Source organism: Pongo abelii, chromosome 12 (assembly GCF_028885655.2).
Source record: "Pongo abelii isolate AG06213 chromosome 12, NHGRI_mPonAbe1-v2.0_pri, whole genome shotgun sequence".
Lineage (NCBI taxonomy): Eukaryota > Metazoa > Chordata > Mammalia > Primates > Hominidae > Pongo > Pongo abelii.
Window position 1 is genome coordinate 47,806,874 of NC_071997.2, and position 13,760 is coordinate 47,820,633.

General features: G+C 43.5%; 1 protein-coding gene across 2 annotated transcripts; it reads right to left on the reverse strand.

The window, feature by feature from the left end:
- Positions 1 to 7,648: 7,648 nt before the first annotated feature.
- Positions 7,649 to 11,949, reverse strand: LOC129057658 (FUN14 domain-containing protein 2-like). Of its 2 annotated transcripts, none has more exons than XM_054547996.1 (2): positions 11,417 to 11,949; positions 7,649 to 10,094 (listed from the first exon to the last, which is right to left on the reverse strand). In XM_054547996.1, exon 2 carries the CDS (start codon positions 9,800 to 9,802, stop codon positions 9,347 to 9,349), a length of 456 nt encoding a protein of 151 aa, XP_054403971.1. In that variant the 5' UTR covers positions 9,803 to 10,094; positions 11,417 to 11,949; the 3' UTR covers positions 7,649 to 9,346. The 2 variants fall into 2 exon arrangements, with proteins under 2 accessions (XP_054403971.1, XP_054403970.1); XM_054547995.1 differs by lacking the exon at positions 11,417 to 11,949 and adding an exon at positions 10,368 to 10,583.
- Positions 11,950 to 13,760: the final 1,811 nt, after the last annotated feature.

Below are 13,760 nucleotides of genomic sequence, written 5' to 3' on the forward strand. Positions count from 1 at the left end.
TTGCTGGGGCTGTTTGAACATTTTCTGGAGGCTCATTGCAAAAGGCAAGTAGGGGCAGCCTGAGGTGGGAGTTTGGTAATCCGTAGAGGCTGCCGCAAGCTGGGACCACCTCTGCAGACGCTGTTGGATTCCTACTGTGGGAGATATCCTCTTGCTAAGAGTAACACATTTCCTCTTAAGTGACAGGGTGGGAATGTAGCTTTTGCCAAACTCTCAAATAGAAAAACAAACTCACATTATTTGGAGAGAAGGTATGTGCTTAAAATCTGATAATTAAATCTGGTCCCTTAGCAGCCAGCCCACAAATGCAGACAGTGAAGGCAGAGGTCAGTGGAGGCGGTAAGATGGACACACAGATGTGTGTCTTTGGATGTTTACCTTGATTAATGGATACACATACAGCAAAGGAGGAATTTGGTTAATAGAATTATCTAGATTTCTGAAGTGTAATCAGTTAGTATTTATTGAACGTTTGCTGCCTGGGAAGCCCTGTATTACGGGTTGTGAAGAAAGATGCCAATCTGAACTCTTGCTGTTTAAATAATTTGAGATGCTTGAGTCAATGTTTCTGCCCAATTAAGTCTAAGTTAGATTGCAAGACTGAACCTGATGACTGGCTTCTAGACAGCCTCAGGGTGCTAATTCTTATTCCTAGTGATTATTGGTACAGGGCTGGAGCTGGCTGTGGAAAGATGATTGGGCTGCGTGTCAATGGATCCAATCCATTCTTTCATCTATTTACACAACAAGCATTCATTGAAGATCTCATTATGGATGCCAGACCTGTGTTATGCACCCTGAGATCTGCAGAGAATACTGAATCAGGGCTGCTGTGTTGGAGAGCTTAATCCCAGTAGGTTCTTTAGAGACTCAACCTGGAAGTTGCTCATTTGAGTAAATTCTTAAAAATAATAGCTCATGTTCTGTTACTTGTATTACTCTAAAAATGGACTTCAACTTACTAGAAGGATTCATATAAGTTAATACCAGTTAGGTTACATGAAATTTTATGTTACGTGTTCACTTGAATCATACATGTTTCATTGCATAACTATATGTAATGATCATTCTCATTAATCAAGTCATTGCTGTTACATGCCTGTCCTTGCTTACATGTATATACAGGCAAAATGACATAGAAACTGACCTGTATAAACATGTCTGTGTAAGAGAAGAGAAACTTCATATGCTGCCATTCCTAAGAGAGAGTCCACAGGAGCAGCTGCTAGCATGAGATTTTGGAGAGGGGGTCCAGTCTAAGATTCATGGTGGGTGGTCAGCTGCAGGTACCGGCATTCACTGGGAGAACAGGTTTTGGTGCTGAAAGCACAACCAAGGGCTAGCACGAGGAGGGAGCAGGATGCAGATGAGGTGACAAAATAGAAAAAAGTCTAAAATACATGGGGAATTCAAGAAGGCCAGAATGATTCTAAGTCTACTAGATGGTGCCTCTGTGGGAGGCCGCCTGCCATAAAGAGCTTTCATCTGGAAAGCAGAAGGACTTTGTTCTGAATACAGAATTTCTGACTCTTCTGCATATTAGTTACCTCCCTCTGTCACTTGTTGGGTAGCTTAAATAAAATAACATATGTAAAGCACTTATTATAACTTAGAAATCTTTGAACAAATGTTGATTTCTTTCCTTTTCTGGCTTGAAGCCACTTTTGGTGCCTTAGAGGTGTCACCTGGTAACAGGAAAAAGATAGACAGATCATGCAGTGTCCCCAGAAATGTAAGTCCCAGTTGAATGAAAGTTGAGAAATTTTTCTCTTTTCCACCACTTTCAGAGCTATTTTACTTCCCAGGGAGCATAAGAAATATCTGGGGAGAGCTGAATTCCACATCTCTCTGATCTTAAAGTCGACAGAACTAGGCACGTTTTCTTAGAAGGCTGAGGTGCCTGCAGATGGCAAGTGAAGCATATAAATACTGACACATGCAAGAACATTATATGGTGAAAAGAAACTCTTCAGGCAGAATATTGATTATGACAGCACAGAGCTTCCATGGGGTCATGTTTCTTGGCTGCTGTTAGGGCATGGCAAGCACGATCATTGGGTCTGAATAAGCCGAGGAGAAACTTCAAGGGCAGAAAAAAGACGTAGCTAAGTCCTGTAAAGCATTAAGTGGGTGCCAGACATTCTTTCTTCTAGCGCTTTTACAGATGAACTCATTTAACTCTCAGAAAAGTGCTCTGGTGGGTACTATTACAGCTGGGAGAGAGGCACAGAGAAGTAAAGCAGACTCTCAGAGTCACACAGCTAGTGAACATCTGAGCCATGACTGAAATGCAGGCAGCCTCCAAGCCAGTGCTCAAGAACATGATGCTATGGTTCCCATTATAATTTGACAAAGAAGTCTGAGACAGTTTAAAATTTAATGCCAGAAGGATAAAAGATCTAAATGTGAAAAGCAGAACTATAATTCTTCTGGAAGTGAGTATGAAACGATATTTTTATGTTTCATATCTTTATGTTAAGAAGATATGACATATCTTAATGTTAAGACATATCTTTATGTTAAGAAGATATGACATATCTTAACATAAACGATATCTTTATGTTAAGAAGTATTTAAGAAGGGAAATACTTCTTAAATAAGACCATGAAAGCACTAACTCTAAAGAAGAGACAGATAAATTCAACTCTATGAAAACTAAGAACTTCTGTTCAACAAAACACACCAACAAGAAAGTGAAAAGACCAACCACGGGGGTGGGAATGGTATTTCCAACAGTTATCACTACAAAAGACCAGTGCCCAGCACACATGTACAACTCCTTCACCAAGTAAGAAAAAGGCAAACAACACGAAAGAAATACTGGCAAAGGAATCTAATACATTCATCACAAAATGAAAATATAAATGGCCAAGAAATATGTGAGGATGTGTTTAACTTCATTAGTCATTGAGGAAATGCAAAATAAAACCGCCAAGGAATATGGCTAAAATTAAACACTCTGAAATACCCTGTGTTGGTGAGGATGCAGAAGAATAGAAATGCTCAGTCATACTGGTAGGAACATAAGATGGTGCAAACGCTGCAGAAAACTCAGTTGAAGATTTTCACACTTTATGAAGAACACCCAGGGCATCCTTTGCTGAGTCTATGCCTAGAAAAATATATGTACAAGTGGACACATGGAAAAAACAATGTTCATAGCAGCTTTGTTTATAATTGCCCCAAACTGGATGCAACCTAAGTGCCTATTAACAGAGAAGTGGAAAAATAAATTGTAGTGCAGGCATACAACAAAATACTATCCAGCAGTGAAAAGGAATGAACCATAGCTACACACAATGACATGCGTGGATTTTACAAACATTAATCAACGTGAATGATTAACATAAGAAAGGTATTGCTTCTGCCATTGCCAATACCAGACCCCGCCCCCTCCTAGCACCACATTCCTTACTACTGGGGAGGGGCAAGAAGCAGCCTCTGATCCTCACCAACCATAAAGTGGGTGAGGTTCAACAATTTCCCTGGGGCTGGGCGTGGTGACTCCCACCTGTAATCCCAGTATTTTCAGAGCCTGAGGTGGAAGGACCTCTTTAGCCTGGAATTCAAGGTTACAGTGAGCTGTGATCATGCCACTGCACTGCAGCCTGGGTGACAGAATGAGACTATCTCTAAAAAAATAAATAAATAAAAAAGAATTTCCCTGGATCTTTCATCCAAGGTCATGGGCCTGGTCTGTTCTCTCTGAATTGCACAAACCAAATGGGTTATGAAGATGCTACTCAAAAGTAGCATGCATATTTAAAAGGAGTCTTCTGGAGAAAGTGAAAAGAGTGCCACAGTGAGCCACTGGGGATAGACTTGGGGACAAGCTTTCATTTGCAGCAGAAAGAATGGCTTGCTCATTGTGAGACCATATGACCTAGAAGCTCTTCTGCAGTCTATTGATAAACTCTGAGACAGGGTTCTAACAGGCACAGTTTGAGATATTTCCTCTGGCTTGGAATTCAGAAGAAACACACATGGATGGTTCTAACACGGCAGAGAGTGACTGAACTTTTAGAGGAGTCAATGTTCTTGGAGCAGATAGTTTCCCAGTTGGTCCAATTTTCCCTGGAGTTGCAGGAGAGGACAGCAAGCATGGTGTGAAGGGCTGGTTTTTCACAGTTAACCCTCAGCATGTCCTATATTTTCAACCTTACAAGAAGAAAGGCCCTGGGCTAGATAGGTCTCAGGAGCTCAGGGTTCTAGACCTGCCTCTGACATTTTATAAACTTTGGAACTCAATTTCTTTCTCTGTACAATGAGAGATTTAAACAGAATGATTGCTAAGTCAATGTTAATTCTGAACTACACTCCCCTTTCTCTCTACACATTTCAATGAACATAATTCAAGCCAGCATATAGCTTTTACAACTTTCAATTCATTTGGTTGCCACCAGTTCCCTGCCTATGGGTGCAATAGCTGTATCTTTTATTGGTTGAGAATCCCCTGGACACCTGCTGGGTGCTTGATTTGGGTTGGAGAATCCCTATGTGGTGATACTTGTTCGATGCACTTTGAATCAGTCACCCAAATTCTATCCAGTTGTGTGACCTTAGGGTGCAGTCTGAAGAGGGCTGTCCCACATACTTAAGTCCTGGACCAGCCACACGGAACAGAGAGGTTTTTGTGGGGCTTTCCTCATTTTGACTGTATTTCTAATATCAAGGGGACACAGGTCTGGCCTAAAACCAATGTGGCTGAAATGTTATTCATGTGTTGTGCCTTAATCCCCCCATGCCTAGGGCAGATATTGCTAATCCTTCATAGTATAACACTCTAATTGATCACAGTTGGCACCCAAGATGGGATCGATTTATCATCTTTGAGAAGGAGGAAGGTGTATACATTTAACTCAGTGCAACCTAGTTTAGCCCCAAAACGCATGGCATGTGAGGATCCATAGCTTCTCAGTTGACTCTGTGAATTCCCAGGACTTGCTTTTCCAGGGCCTCTTCTGCCTTCTACTTTCGTGACGTGTGCTTTTCCTGTTATACTTAGTATTCACCTTTAATGTCAAATTTTCCCTAATAAACACACATCATGGTTTAGGAAAGGTTTTTGTGTCTCTTGGGATCCCTCTCTCTGAATTCTCCACCCATCTCCTGACCATCTCTTCTCCAGGAGTAAACAGATTGTTCTTTCCACTTCCTTCATGGCATAACATCTTATTGAAAACTTCCTTTGTGCCAGGTACTAGTTTTAATTCTTTGCAAGTATTATTTCATTTAATCTTTACACGACCTCTGAAAGATCCATTTTCATTATCTGCTGAGGTATAGAAGAGTTAAGTAACTTGTCTAATGTCACACAGCTAACAAGCAGCAGAGTTGGGATTCAAACATACGCAGCTGTGTTTCAGAGCCCATGATCTCAGCCCCGACACTGTACTGTCTCTTATTAAAGCATTTCTTCTAGACAAATGCAGGATTCTTCCTAAGAGGAACTTTGGTGAACAAAAACTTCTTCATCTCTTTCTGTAAATATGCATATTTTAAAATTTTGCCTTGGATAGTCAACATTGGGAATACTCTACATTGAAAATGCTGTTTTATTGATTCTAAGACACTATAGAAGGGAAGGTGTACCATTATTCTATGTATTAAACTATGACAACAGCATAATGGTAGTCTACCATAACTCATAACTTGGTTACATTGTTTCAAAATTTCTTAAACAAATTCCAAAAGCCTAGGCAATTCCTCCTGCCTTCTATCTCAGTAACAAAATATTACACGCTACATCCACTTGTAGACAGCTTGCTTTCTTAGGTCCTGAAAAGGGCTTGCTTGTTATTTTCTAAGAAAATGTAAAATTTCAGTCATTCCTTCAATGTCAAGCATTTGTTTTACTAATATCACATTGACACCTCACTGCTCTATTTTTCTCCCTTTCTGAAAACACAATAAGCATTTCGTTTTAATGCGGAATCATTTTATGTTTTGGAAACCTTTTTTCCTTTTTATTTTAGAAATGTTTAAACATATAAAAGAGTGGAAAGTATAAAATAATAAACCCTGTGAATCCATTATCTAACTTCAACAATTACTGACATTTTTCTTGTTTGAAGACATCTTACACAACTAAACTCAGTACATGAGTAAAGAAAATGGGAGTATCTCTGTGCACGTTGGGACATGTGGACAATGACAGTTTTGCTGTAACTATTCTCTGGTTATGAGGGACTGGGGGCCACAATTACTGCAAGGACCACTCCAATTTCAGAGATATTAAAATGTGAAAAAAAAATGTGCGTCTTACAATTGATGACGTGCAGAAGTGGTGAGGCTAGGCTGTTTTAATTATGAATTTGTACCTAATGAGTCAGAATTTTCCTTAATGTTTTGCGACTTTTAAAATATTTATTTTACTGTTTGTCCTTTCAGCCCCTCTCTACCACCAAAACACAAAGAGAGAAGACCATTTCCATGTTTCTTCACCTGGACTTTGGACTTTATGGTCAGATAGGGTTTAGCACTCCACGGATCGCTTTGGTGAGGCCTCGGCAGAGATAGTCCGGTGCCTGTTTTTCCCCAGCTAAGAACAGAACCTTGTCCCTGGGGCATTGGGCCACTCACATGTGCCTGGCTATGTATGCACAGCTCAGATCTAGCTTGCTCTAGGCTTTTGAGCCGCATCCAGGACATGTGCTTCTGTAAACAACAGGGATGCTCACTGTTTACAGATTTAGTATCTGAACCGGGTACTGAATCCCCTGTATCCTCTCTTGCCCTGATGGTCTTGTCACTTGGACTCAAGGCCTTCCCTCTCTTCTTACTTGCCTTTTTTTCTGGGGTCACTATTCTCTCACCTGTCAAAATGTTTTCTTGGATTAGTATTCTGTTGACAGATATCCTAGGTCTGGAAACAGACACCCAAATCTGTGAATTCTCACGTTAAGGAACTTGTTCTAGGCTTGCAATGCTGAGCATTCTGAGCTGAGTGCCAGAGCCTGGAGAGGACAGTTTGGCCAAGAGATGCCCTCTCCCAGCTCTGACCCAATGGTGTTACCATGTATGGGAAGAACAACATTGGCAGGAAGCAGTCTGGGCATTGGCAGAAACCTCATGAGGAGGAGAGTCAGGAGAACTGAGCCATAATGTCAGAGGGAGTTGTGATAATGGGAAAGACCCTAATGGGATGTCAGGGAACCGAAGTTGAGATATTAGCCTTGTTGATAGTTAGCTGTTGAAGCCATCGCAATGACACACACATACCCAATGGGCCTTGCCATTTCCATGCATTCTGACCAACCTCCACTAGCCAGCTTCTGCTTCCTTTTGTCTGCAGGCTTTTTCTTCCTTTTTTTTTTAAAAAAAAAAAAGAGCCATGAAGTCCACTCTGCTCACATCCTGCCCCAGCCACTGACTCTGCAGGACTGGCATGCAAACACCCCAGCTCCCTCATTCCATGGGCAGGATAACTTCAAGGCCTGCATTGTACTCCATTTCCAGAATTTCCTCAGGGAATTAACTTTCAGTTGTCCCCAGAGGCAGCAAGACTGATAAATCATTTTACTGGCTACCTTCTCTTCCTTGGTTCACTTTTCCACTCCTCTGACAGTTTTTCTTGCCTGTCTTAAATACACTACTTGTATTTGATTGCTTGTTTCAAGGTCTGGGGACACACAAACTAAGACAATAGGTAAGTGGGTCATTTAATTTCTTAGGCCACAGGTTTTTCACCTAAGTGATAGAAAAGCTGAGGAGATAGAAAAGCTGCTAGAGTTTCATGAGCTCAGGACAGACTTGTGAGTAGGCAAGGCAAGTTTCACTATCCTTAATTTTTTTCAGATGGGGAACCAGAGGCCTAGAGGGTTTTTCTGGATTGTTCATGGCCCCTCTCGCTGATAACTGGCCAAGCTGGGGTGGAAACAGACCTTTGAACCCTGAAACCAGTCAGCTTCCATCCCAGTGTCTCTTGGTCTCTACTGTTTCTTTCCAAGAGTAGTTCTTACATTTCCCACAATGCAAGAAAGAAGAGTCCAGTGTCAGAGATAGATTCTGTTATCTGGGTTTTGTTCTCTGGACTGTGGTCAGTCTCGGCTGGAGGAGGTACTCCTGGCATCTCTGGTACCCTGGATAGGCTCAAAACCTCCTGCACAGATCATCTTCTGGGGCTGAGTTCTCAGGGCTACAGAGCCTTAAGGAATGTATTCATATCTCATGTCCCACCTTCTGGCAGATCCCTGCAGTCCTCTAATGGGCTTTGGGCAATCAATCCCAGGGCCATGGTTGAGAAATTTTTGATGGCTAGACTGTGGTACGCCAAGTGAGGGAGTCCCTACCCAGTAATAGCTATACCTATTAGCTGCAGCAGTGCCTGAAACTCTCACAACACTGTGGAATTCATGTTGAGTCAACAGAACCCTTGTCAAAGTAGCAGTGCTGCCAGAGAGGGGTAACACAGGAGTGATTTTCAATCTTCATTTAATGCCTTAGCACACATGCAGAGCATCCTGACTCTCAGAGTGGAAGGTACTTCCTAGGAAGTCAAATGATCAGGTTAAAGTAGATCAGTTGCCCAGAGAGAAATTGAGGGAGAAGAACACAGGTAGGGATAGGTATGTTTTGAAGGGATAGGAGGAGTCAGGGAAGCCAAAGTATGAGGTTCTGCTCACGTGGGCAACAGAGAAGAGTTGCCTTGTTTAGCAAAAGGGTACAGAATGAGGGTCCTGGGCATTAGGGGTTGGGAAACAGGGGGCACCTGGGGTAAGGGTAAAAAATATGTAAGGGTCACCAAAGGTTATCCTTCACAGTTTTGCCTCAGATCATCCCTTACCTTGATCTGCCCTGACCACATTTGTCCATCCATTTTGCAAATGTGACACCCCAATTTTTCATCCTTTTTTTTTTTAATGCTTAAAGGCAATTGTATTCAGTTCCTTTCCATGCAGCACACAATAAGGTTATCTATGTGCTTATTTCTTTTCCATATCAACAGTTCGGGACAACCTTTCAGGATCCACTCATTCTCCATGGTCAGCTATCTTGCAATGTGTTCTTGTAAGTGTCTTGCATAGGGGTAGAGGGACCTTCTTGCTGACCTACAGACTGACCAAGTAGGGGGTGTACTGGAAGAAGAGCTAAGGACTATTGTCTCTTCTGCCACCATCAAGCTCATGGTGCCACATTAACTTGTGCCAACAGATGCTTATAGAAGCCAATCAAGCTCATGGTGCCACATTAACTTGTACCAAGAGACGCTTATAGAAGCCACTTGGATTTGCCACAGCAGGGAGGAAGGCATGGGAGAAGAGAAGGAGGGACTCAGTGTCCTATGATGGAGTGTAGAGGCTGATGGCTGGAAAAAACCAGGAACAATGAAAATGAGGTATCTTCTTCAGGATGCCATGCCAAGCAGAAAGCCTCCGAAAAATCCCCCAGTCACTAGAACATTTTTCTTCACAAATGACACCACCTCCTCAGCTTTGCTTCTGACCTGGGTAGGTATCTGATTGCTCTTACGGATCTTCAGCTGCTCTTTGGCTTTCTTCATGTCCTTCTCCACTCGTTGCCAATCAACTTTGATGTACCCAGAATGGTTTGCAAGCTGAAGGAGAAAAAATCCACCGCCCACAGCTGTTGCAGCCAACTTTCCAACCTTCTGGAATATAAAACCCGTGCACCATCCAGTGACACCTCCAATGAACAGCTGGGTTGCCACGCTATACTTTTCGGCTGAAAGTCCAGATTCTGGCCCGAACAGCTTACGCCACCATGGCTGCTGCTTAGCAAATTCTGCAAGGTCCACTGAGTCAAAATCTCCCTCAAAGTTTCCTTGACTGGACGTGGCCATTTCGGTGAGCTAGTCTCACGAGGACACACTCAGAGGATCTGCGAGGTTACGCTGCAGAGTGGCGCGCTGTCGTGGCCACCACCGGGCTTCCTGCACGTGGGGCAGATGTTTCCCTTCCCACAGCGGCCGCGGAAGAGGGCGGGCCTGGCGCGCTGCGACCGCTTCCTGTCTCCCCAAGCGGCTGCGTCACAAAGTTCAGCGGGCGGCGTCACAAGCCCCGTAGCCCCGCCCAACAGTTGAAGAGCAGTGGACCATATGTCCAAGGATAAGACCTGAGTCTCTATTTTCTCATCTATAGAATAAGAAAAATACAGTATTATTGTGAGGATCCCATAAAATTATGTGCGTGAAATATTTTGTAAATTTCAAAACTCCTAGGCAAATGTCCAGGTGAATTATCTTTGAAAACACTTTCCTTCACACTGTCAACAGTCTCCCCTTTTGAGACTCAATCAAAGATTTTTGTAGTATATTTGGGGAAACCTGTAGCCTCTCTGGATTTTGCAAAACCTGAGTGAGAAATTATTTCACCAGGCCTAGCATTTACTTTTTCTCTTGGACTTACTTGAAAAGAGCTGTCCGAAGTGTCATCTGTGGGAAGGTAAAGAGAAGAGGGGAATATGCTTTGGGAGGCAGATGGGGCTGGGCTGACAACCCTTCAAACATGAAAAAGCTGTGCTGCCTGGGACCTTTTGTGTGGTGCTTTCTCAGCCTGCAACAAAAAGCCATTCCCAATTTGTAGGGTTTGGAATGGCAGGGGTTGTTGCCTGGGAACCCTCTGCAAATGTCAAACCCCTTATCGGGCTGAGGAAGGCGTGGTTCTAATTGAACTTTTCCTCCCACCTTCTGTTCTGCAGCCATAACAGGACTGCTTGTGCCATTGTGGCCTTTTTACCAGGGCTGGACTGGAAAAAAAGCAAATTTTATCCAACGCAATGTATGAACAGGAATTAAGTCTGAACTTTTGAAGTATATAGTTTTTATGTCCTGGTGTCTTCTTGCTGCTGGAATTTCTTGTGCCCATCTTGAGGATAACATAACAACAAGTCTTCATCTAAGTAAAAAGGAAAATAAAAGCAAGAAAGGCAGAGAGAGAAATGGGCAGAAACTTTGATGGGTAGATCTCACTTTCCTTGTAACTCTATAAATGAGTTCCAGTTCTCTTTCATCTTAAAGGCTGCCCCCTTCAGCCCCTGCAAAACCCTTTTTTGACACTGAATTCTTTCCCTCTTCGTATGGTTAAGCTGCTCAAAAATAATCTCTATTCATCATCTCCACCTCTTTACTGCACATAACTTGCCCACCTACTCTGTCTGCCTTCTACCTTGCCCAGTTCACTGGCCTTGCCCTCCTGATATCACAATTGATCTCTCAGTTTTAATCCTTTTCCTCTCTCTGGTCCCACTTCTGCTACTTTATTTCAGGCCACTGTTGTCTCATGGCTGAATTACTTCAACAGCTTTCTAATGGGTACTTTTGTCTCCTATCTTGCCCCTCGCTAATCCATTCTTTTTACTGCTGCCAAAGCGATGCTCAAAGGCACTTCAAGGCTGTCAGGATGCTCCAAATCCCCCAGCCTGGCTTACCAAGCCATTTGAAGTGGCCAGTGCCCACCTGTGGTCTATGGCCTGCCCAGCCCTTCTGGTGTTCTGCCCTCCAGCCATACTGATCTGTTTGCAATTTCACCAAGGAGCTCTGCTGTTGCTCTTCTCAGGATCTTTACACTGATTGCCTTCTCTGTCACAAATGCCCTCTGCCTTTGCTGGACTGATTCCTATTCGTCTTTCCAGCATCAGCACAGCCTCCCTTGTCTCCTGGAAGCCCTCTCGAGTCCTGGGAGTCTTGATCTTGGGTCCTTCCCATGTTCTCTTCCAGCACGATGTGTTTTCCACATTCTTTACCACTGTGTTTTTCTCTTCTCTTGACCATCTCCCTTTCTAGAGGCTGGACGCCTGAAGGCCTCAGAGGCAGGGACTAACATTAGGGTTCATGCATAAGTGATATATTAAGGAAGGGCTCCCATGGAGCCTGGTAAGAAGTGGAGGTGCAGGACAGTGGAAGGGAGGAAACCCAGAAAGAGGGCGTCCTCAGGCAATATCCTGGGGGCGGTAGCTACAGTCTGACCCTGTAGGGGAGCTTTGGAGTATGTTACACCTTGGAATTGCCCATGGAAGGCCAGGAAGATGGACTGCAGTATCCCAGTACCTATGGTTACTGGTCAAGGGCTGCCCTGGGGGAAGTAAATTCCTAGGATTCCAGCTCTTCTATGTATGAGTGTGTGTGGACAAGCCTCTGAATAGCTGGAGGGGTGTCCTTACTGCTGAGGCATACTGAAGGTGGATGGTGTGCAAAAATGGCAGAAAGTGAATCCCGGGGTCCTGGGTGGAGCATTGACGTTGTCATTAGAGTCCTGCTCTTTGCATGGCTTGTCCCGGTGCCCACAGTGGCTGGCACATAGAAGATGTGCAGCAATTTGTTTTTTACATAAATGGATAACAGATTTCCTTTCTCAACTCAATGACTTGTTTGTGCTTTTTTTTTTTTTTGAGGTGGAGTTTCGGTCTTGTTGCTCAGAGTGGAGTGCAGTGGTGCAATCTTGACTCACTGCAACCTCTGCCTCCTGGGTTCAAGCGATTCTGCTGCCTCAGCCTCTCAAGTAGCTGGGACTACAGGTATGTGCCACTATACCTGGCTCATTTTGTATTTTTAGTAGAGACGGGGTTTCACCATGTTGGCCAGGCTGGTCTTGAGCTCTTGACCTCAGGTGATTCACCTGCCTCGGCCTCCCAAAGTGCTGGGATTACAGGTGTGAGCCACTGCGCTCAGCCTATTTGTAATATTTTACACTGTTCAAGTCTCCCTCCTTGAAAATCCCCATTCCCTTGGCTTTGAATCTCACTCTCAGTCCCTTTCCCTATGCTGCTTCCTTTCTTGGCTCATTGTCGCTGCTTCATTTTTTCACATGGCATTCCCAGGGGTTCTGTCCTCAACCACCGTCTCAGTTTACTCGCTGTGAGTGCTCTTGCCTGTATTTATGTGTAGATTAAGTGTGGTCTATATGCCCAATTCATAATTCCTCCATTCACTTATTCATTCATTTAACAAGTATTTCTGAGAACCTGGAATGTGCCCACCACTATTCTAGGTTCTGGGGATATAACACTGAACAGATCATACTAAGATTGCTGCTTTCATAGAGCTTGCAGTCTGGTAGCTGTGTGGGAATGGGGGGAGACAATACACAATAATCAAAATAAGAAAATTCTGTAGTATATTATAAGAAAAAAAGGAAATGCAAAGCAGGATGGGCAGTATTGGAAGGACTGCGTACATCTCGGGCAGGGGGGATATTTGCAAGTGTAGATAGGGTGGTCTGGGTAGATTTCATTGAGAAGACAGCATTTGAGTACTCTGAAGGAGCCAAAGGGGTAAACTGTGCAGTTCTCTGTGGGGAGAACATCCACGTGGAGGGAACTATAGTGCAAATTCCTTGAGTTGTATTCTTGACATGTTCAAGGACATGACAAGGAAGCCAGTGTGGTTAGAGCAGAGTAATTCTGGGGAAGAAAAGTAGGAAATGAGATCAAATGGAAATGTGGGGTGAGTAGATTATGTTAGGGTCCTATGAGCTGTGACAAGGACTTTGGCTGTTGCTCATAGTGACAGGGAAGCATTGCTGGGCTTTGGGCAGAGGCGTTACCCATCTGACTTACATCTCTCTCCTGCCTCCAGACTGGTATATTCGATTGCTTTTTGGAGATCCCGTGGGCAGCTTAAGTTAAATGCTCAGTCCTCATTATTTGCAAATTTTGCAATTGTGAATGTGCCTACTAGGTAAAATTTATTTGTAATCCCCAAATCAATATATAAGATGCTTTTGTGGTCATTTGTGGCCATGCATAGAGTGATGAAAAGCTTGAGTCACCTGATAGCACATTCCCAGCTAAGGCTGAACAAA

Bases quoted from the DNA above. Each gene is read 5' to 3' on its own strand.
- LOC129057658 (XM_054547996.1), bottom strand. From the start codon at position 9,802: ATGGCCACGTCCAGTCAAGGAAACTTTGAGGGAGATTTTGACTCAGTG.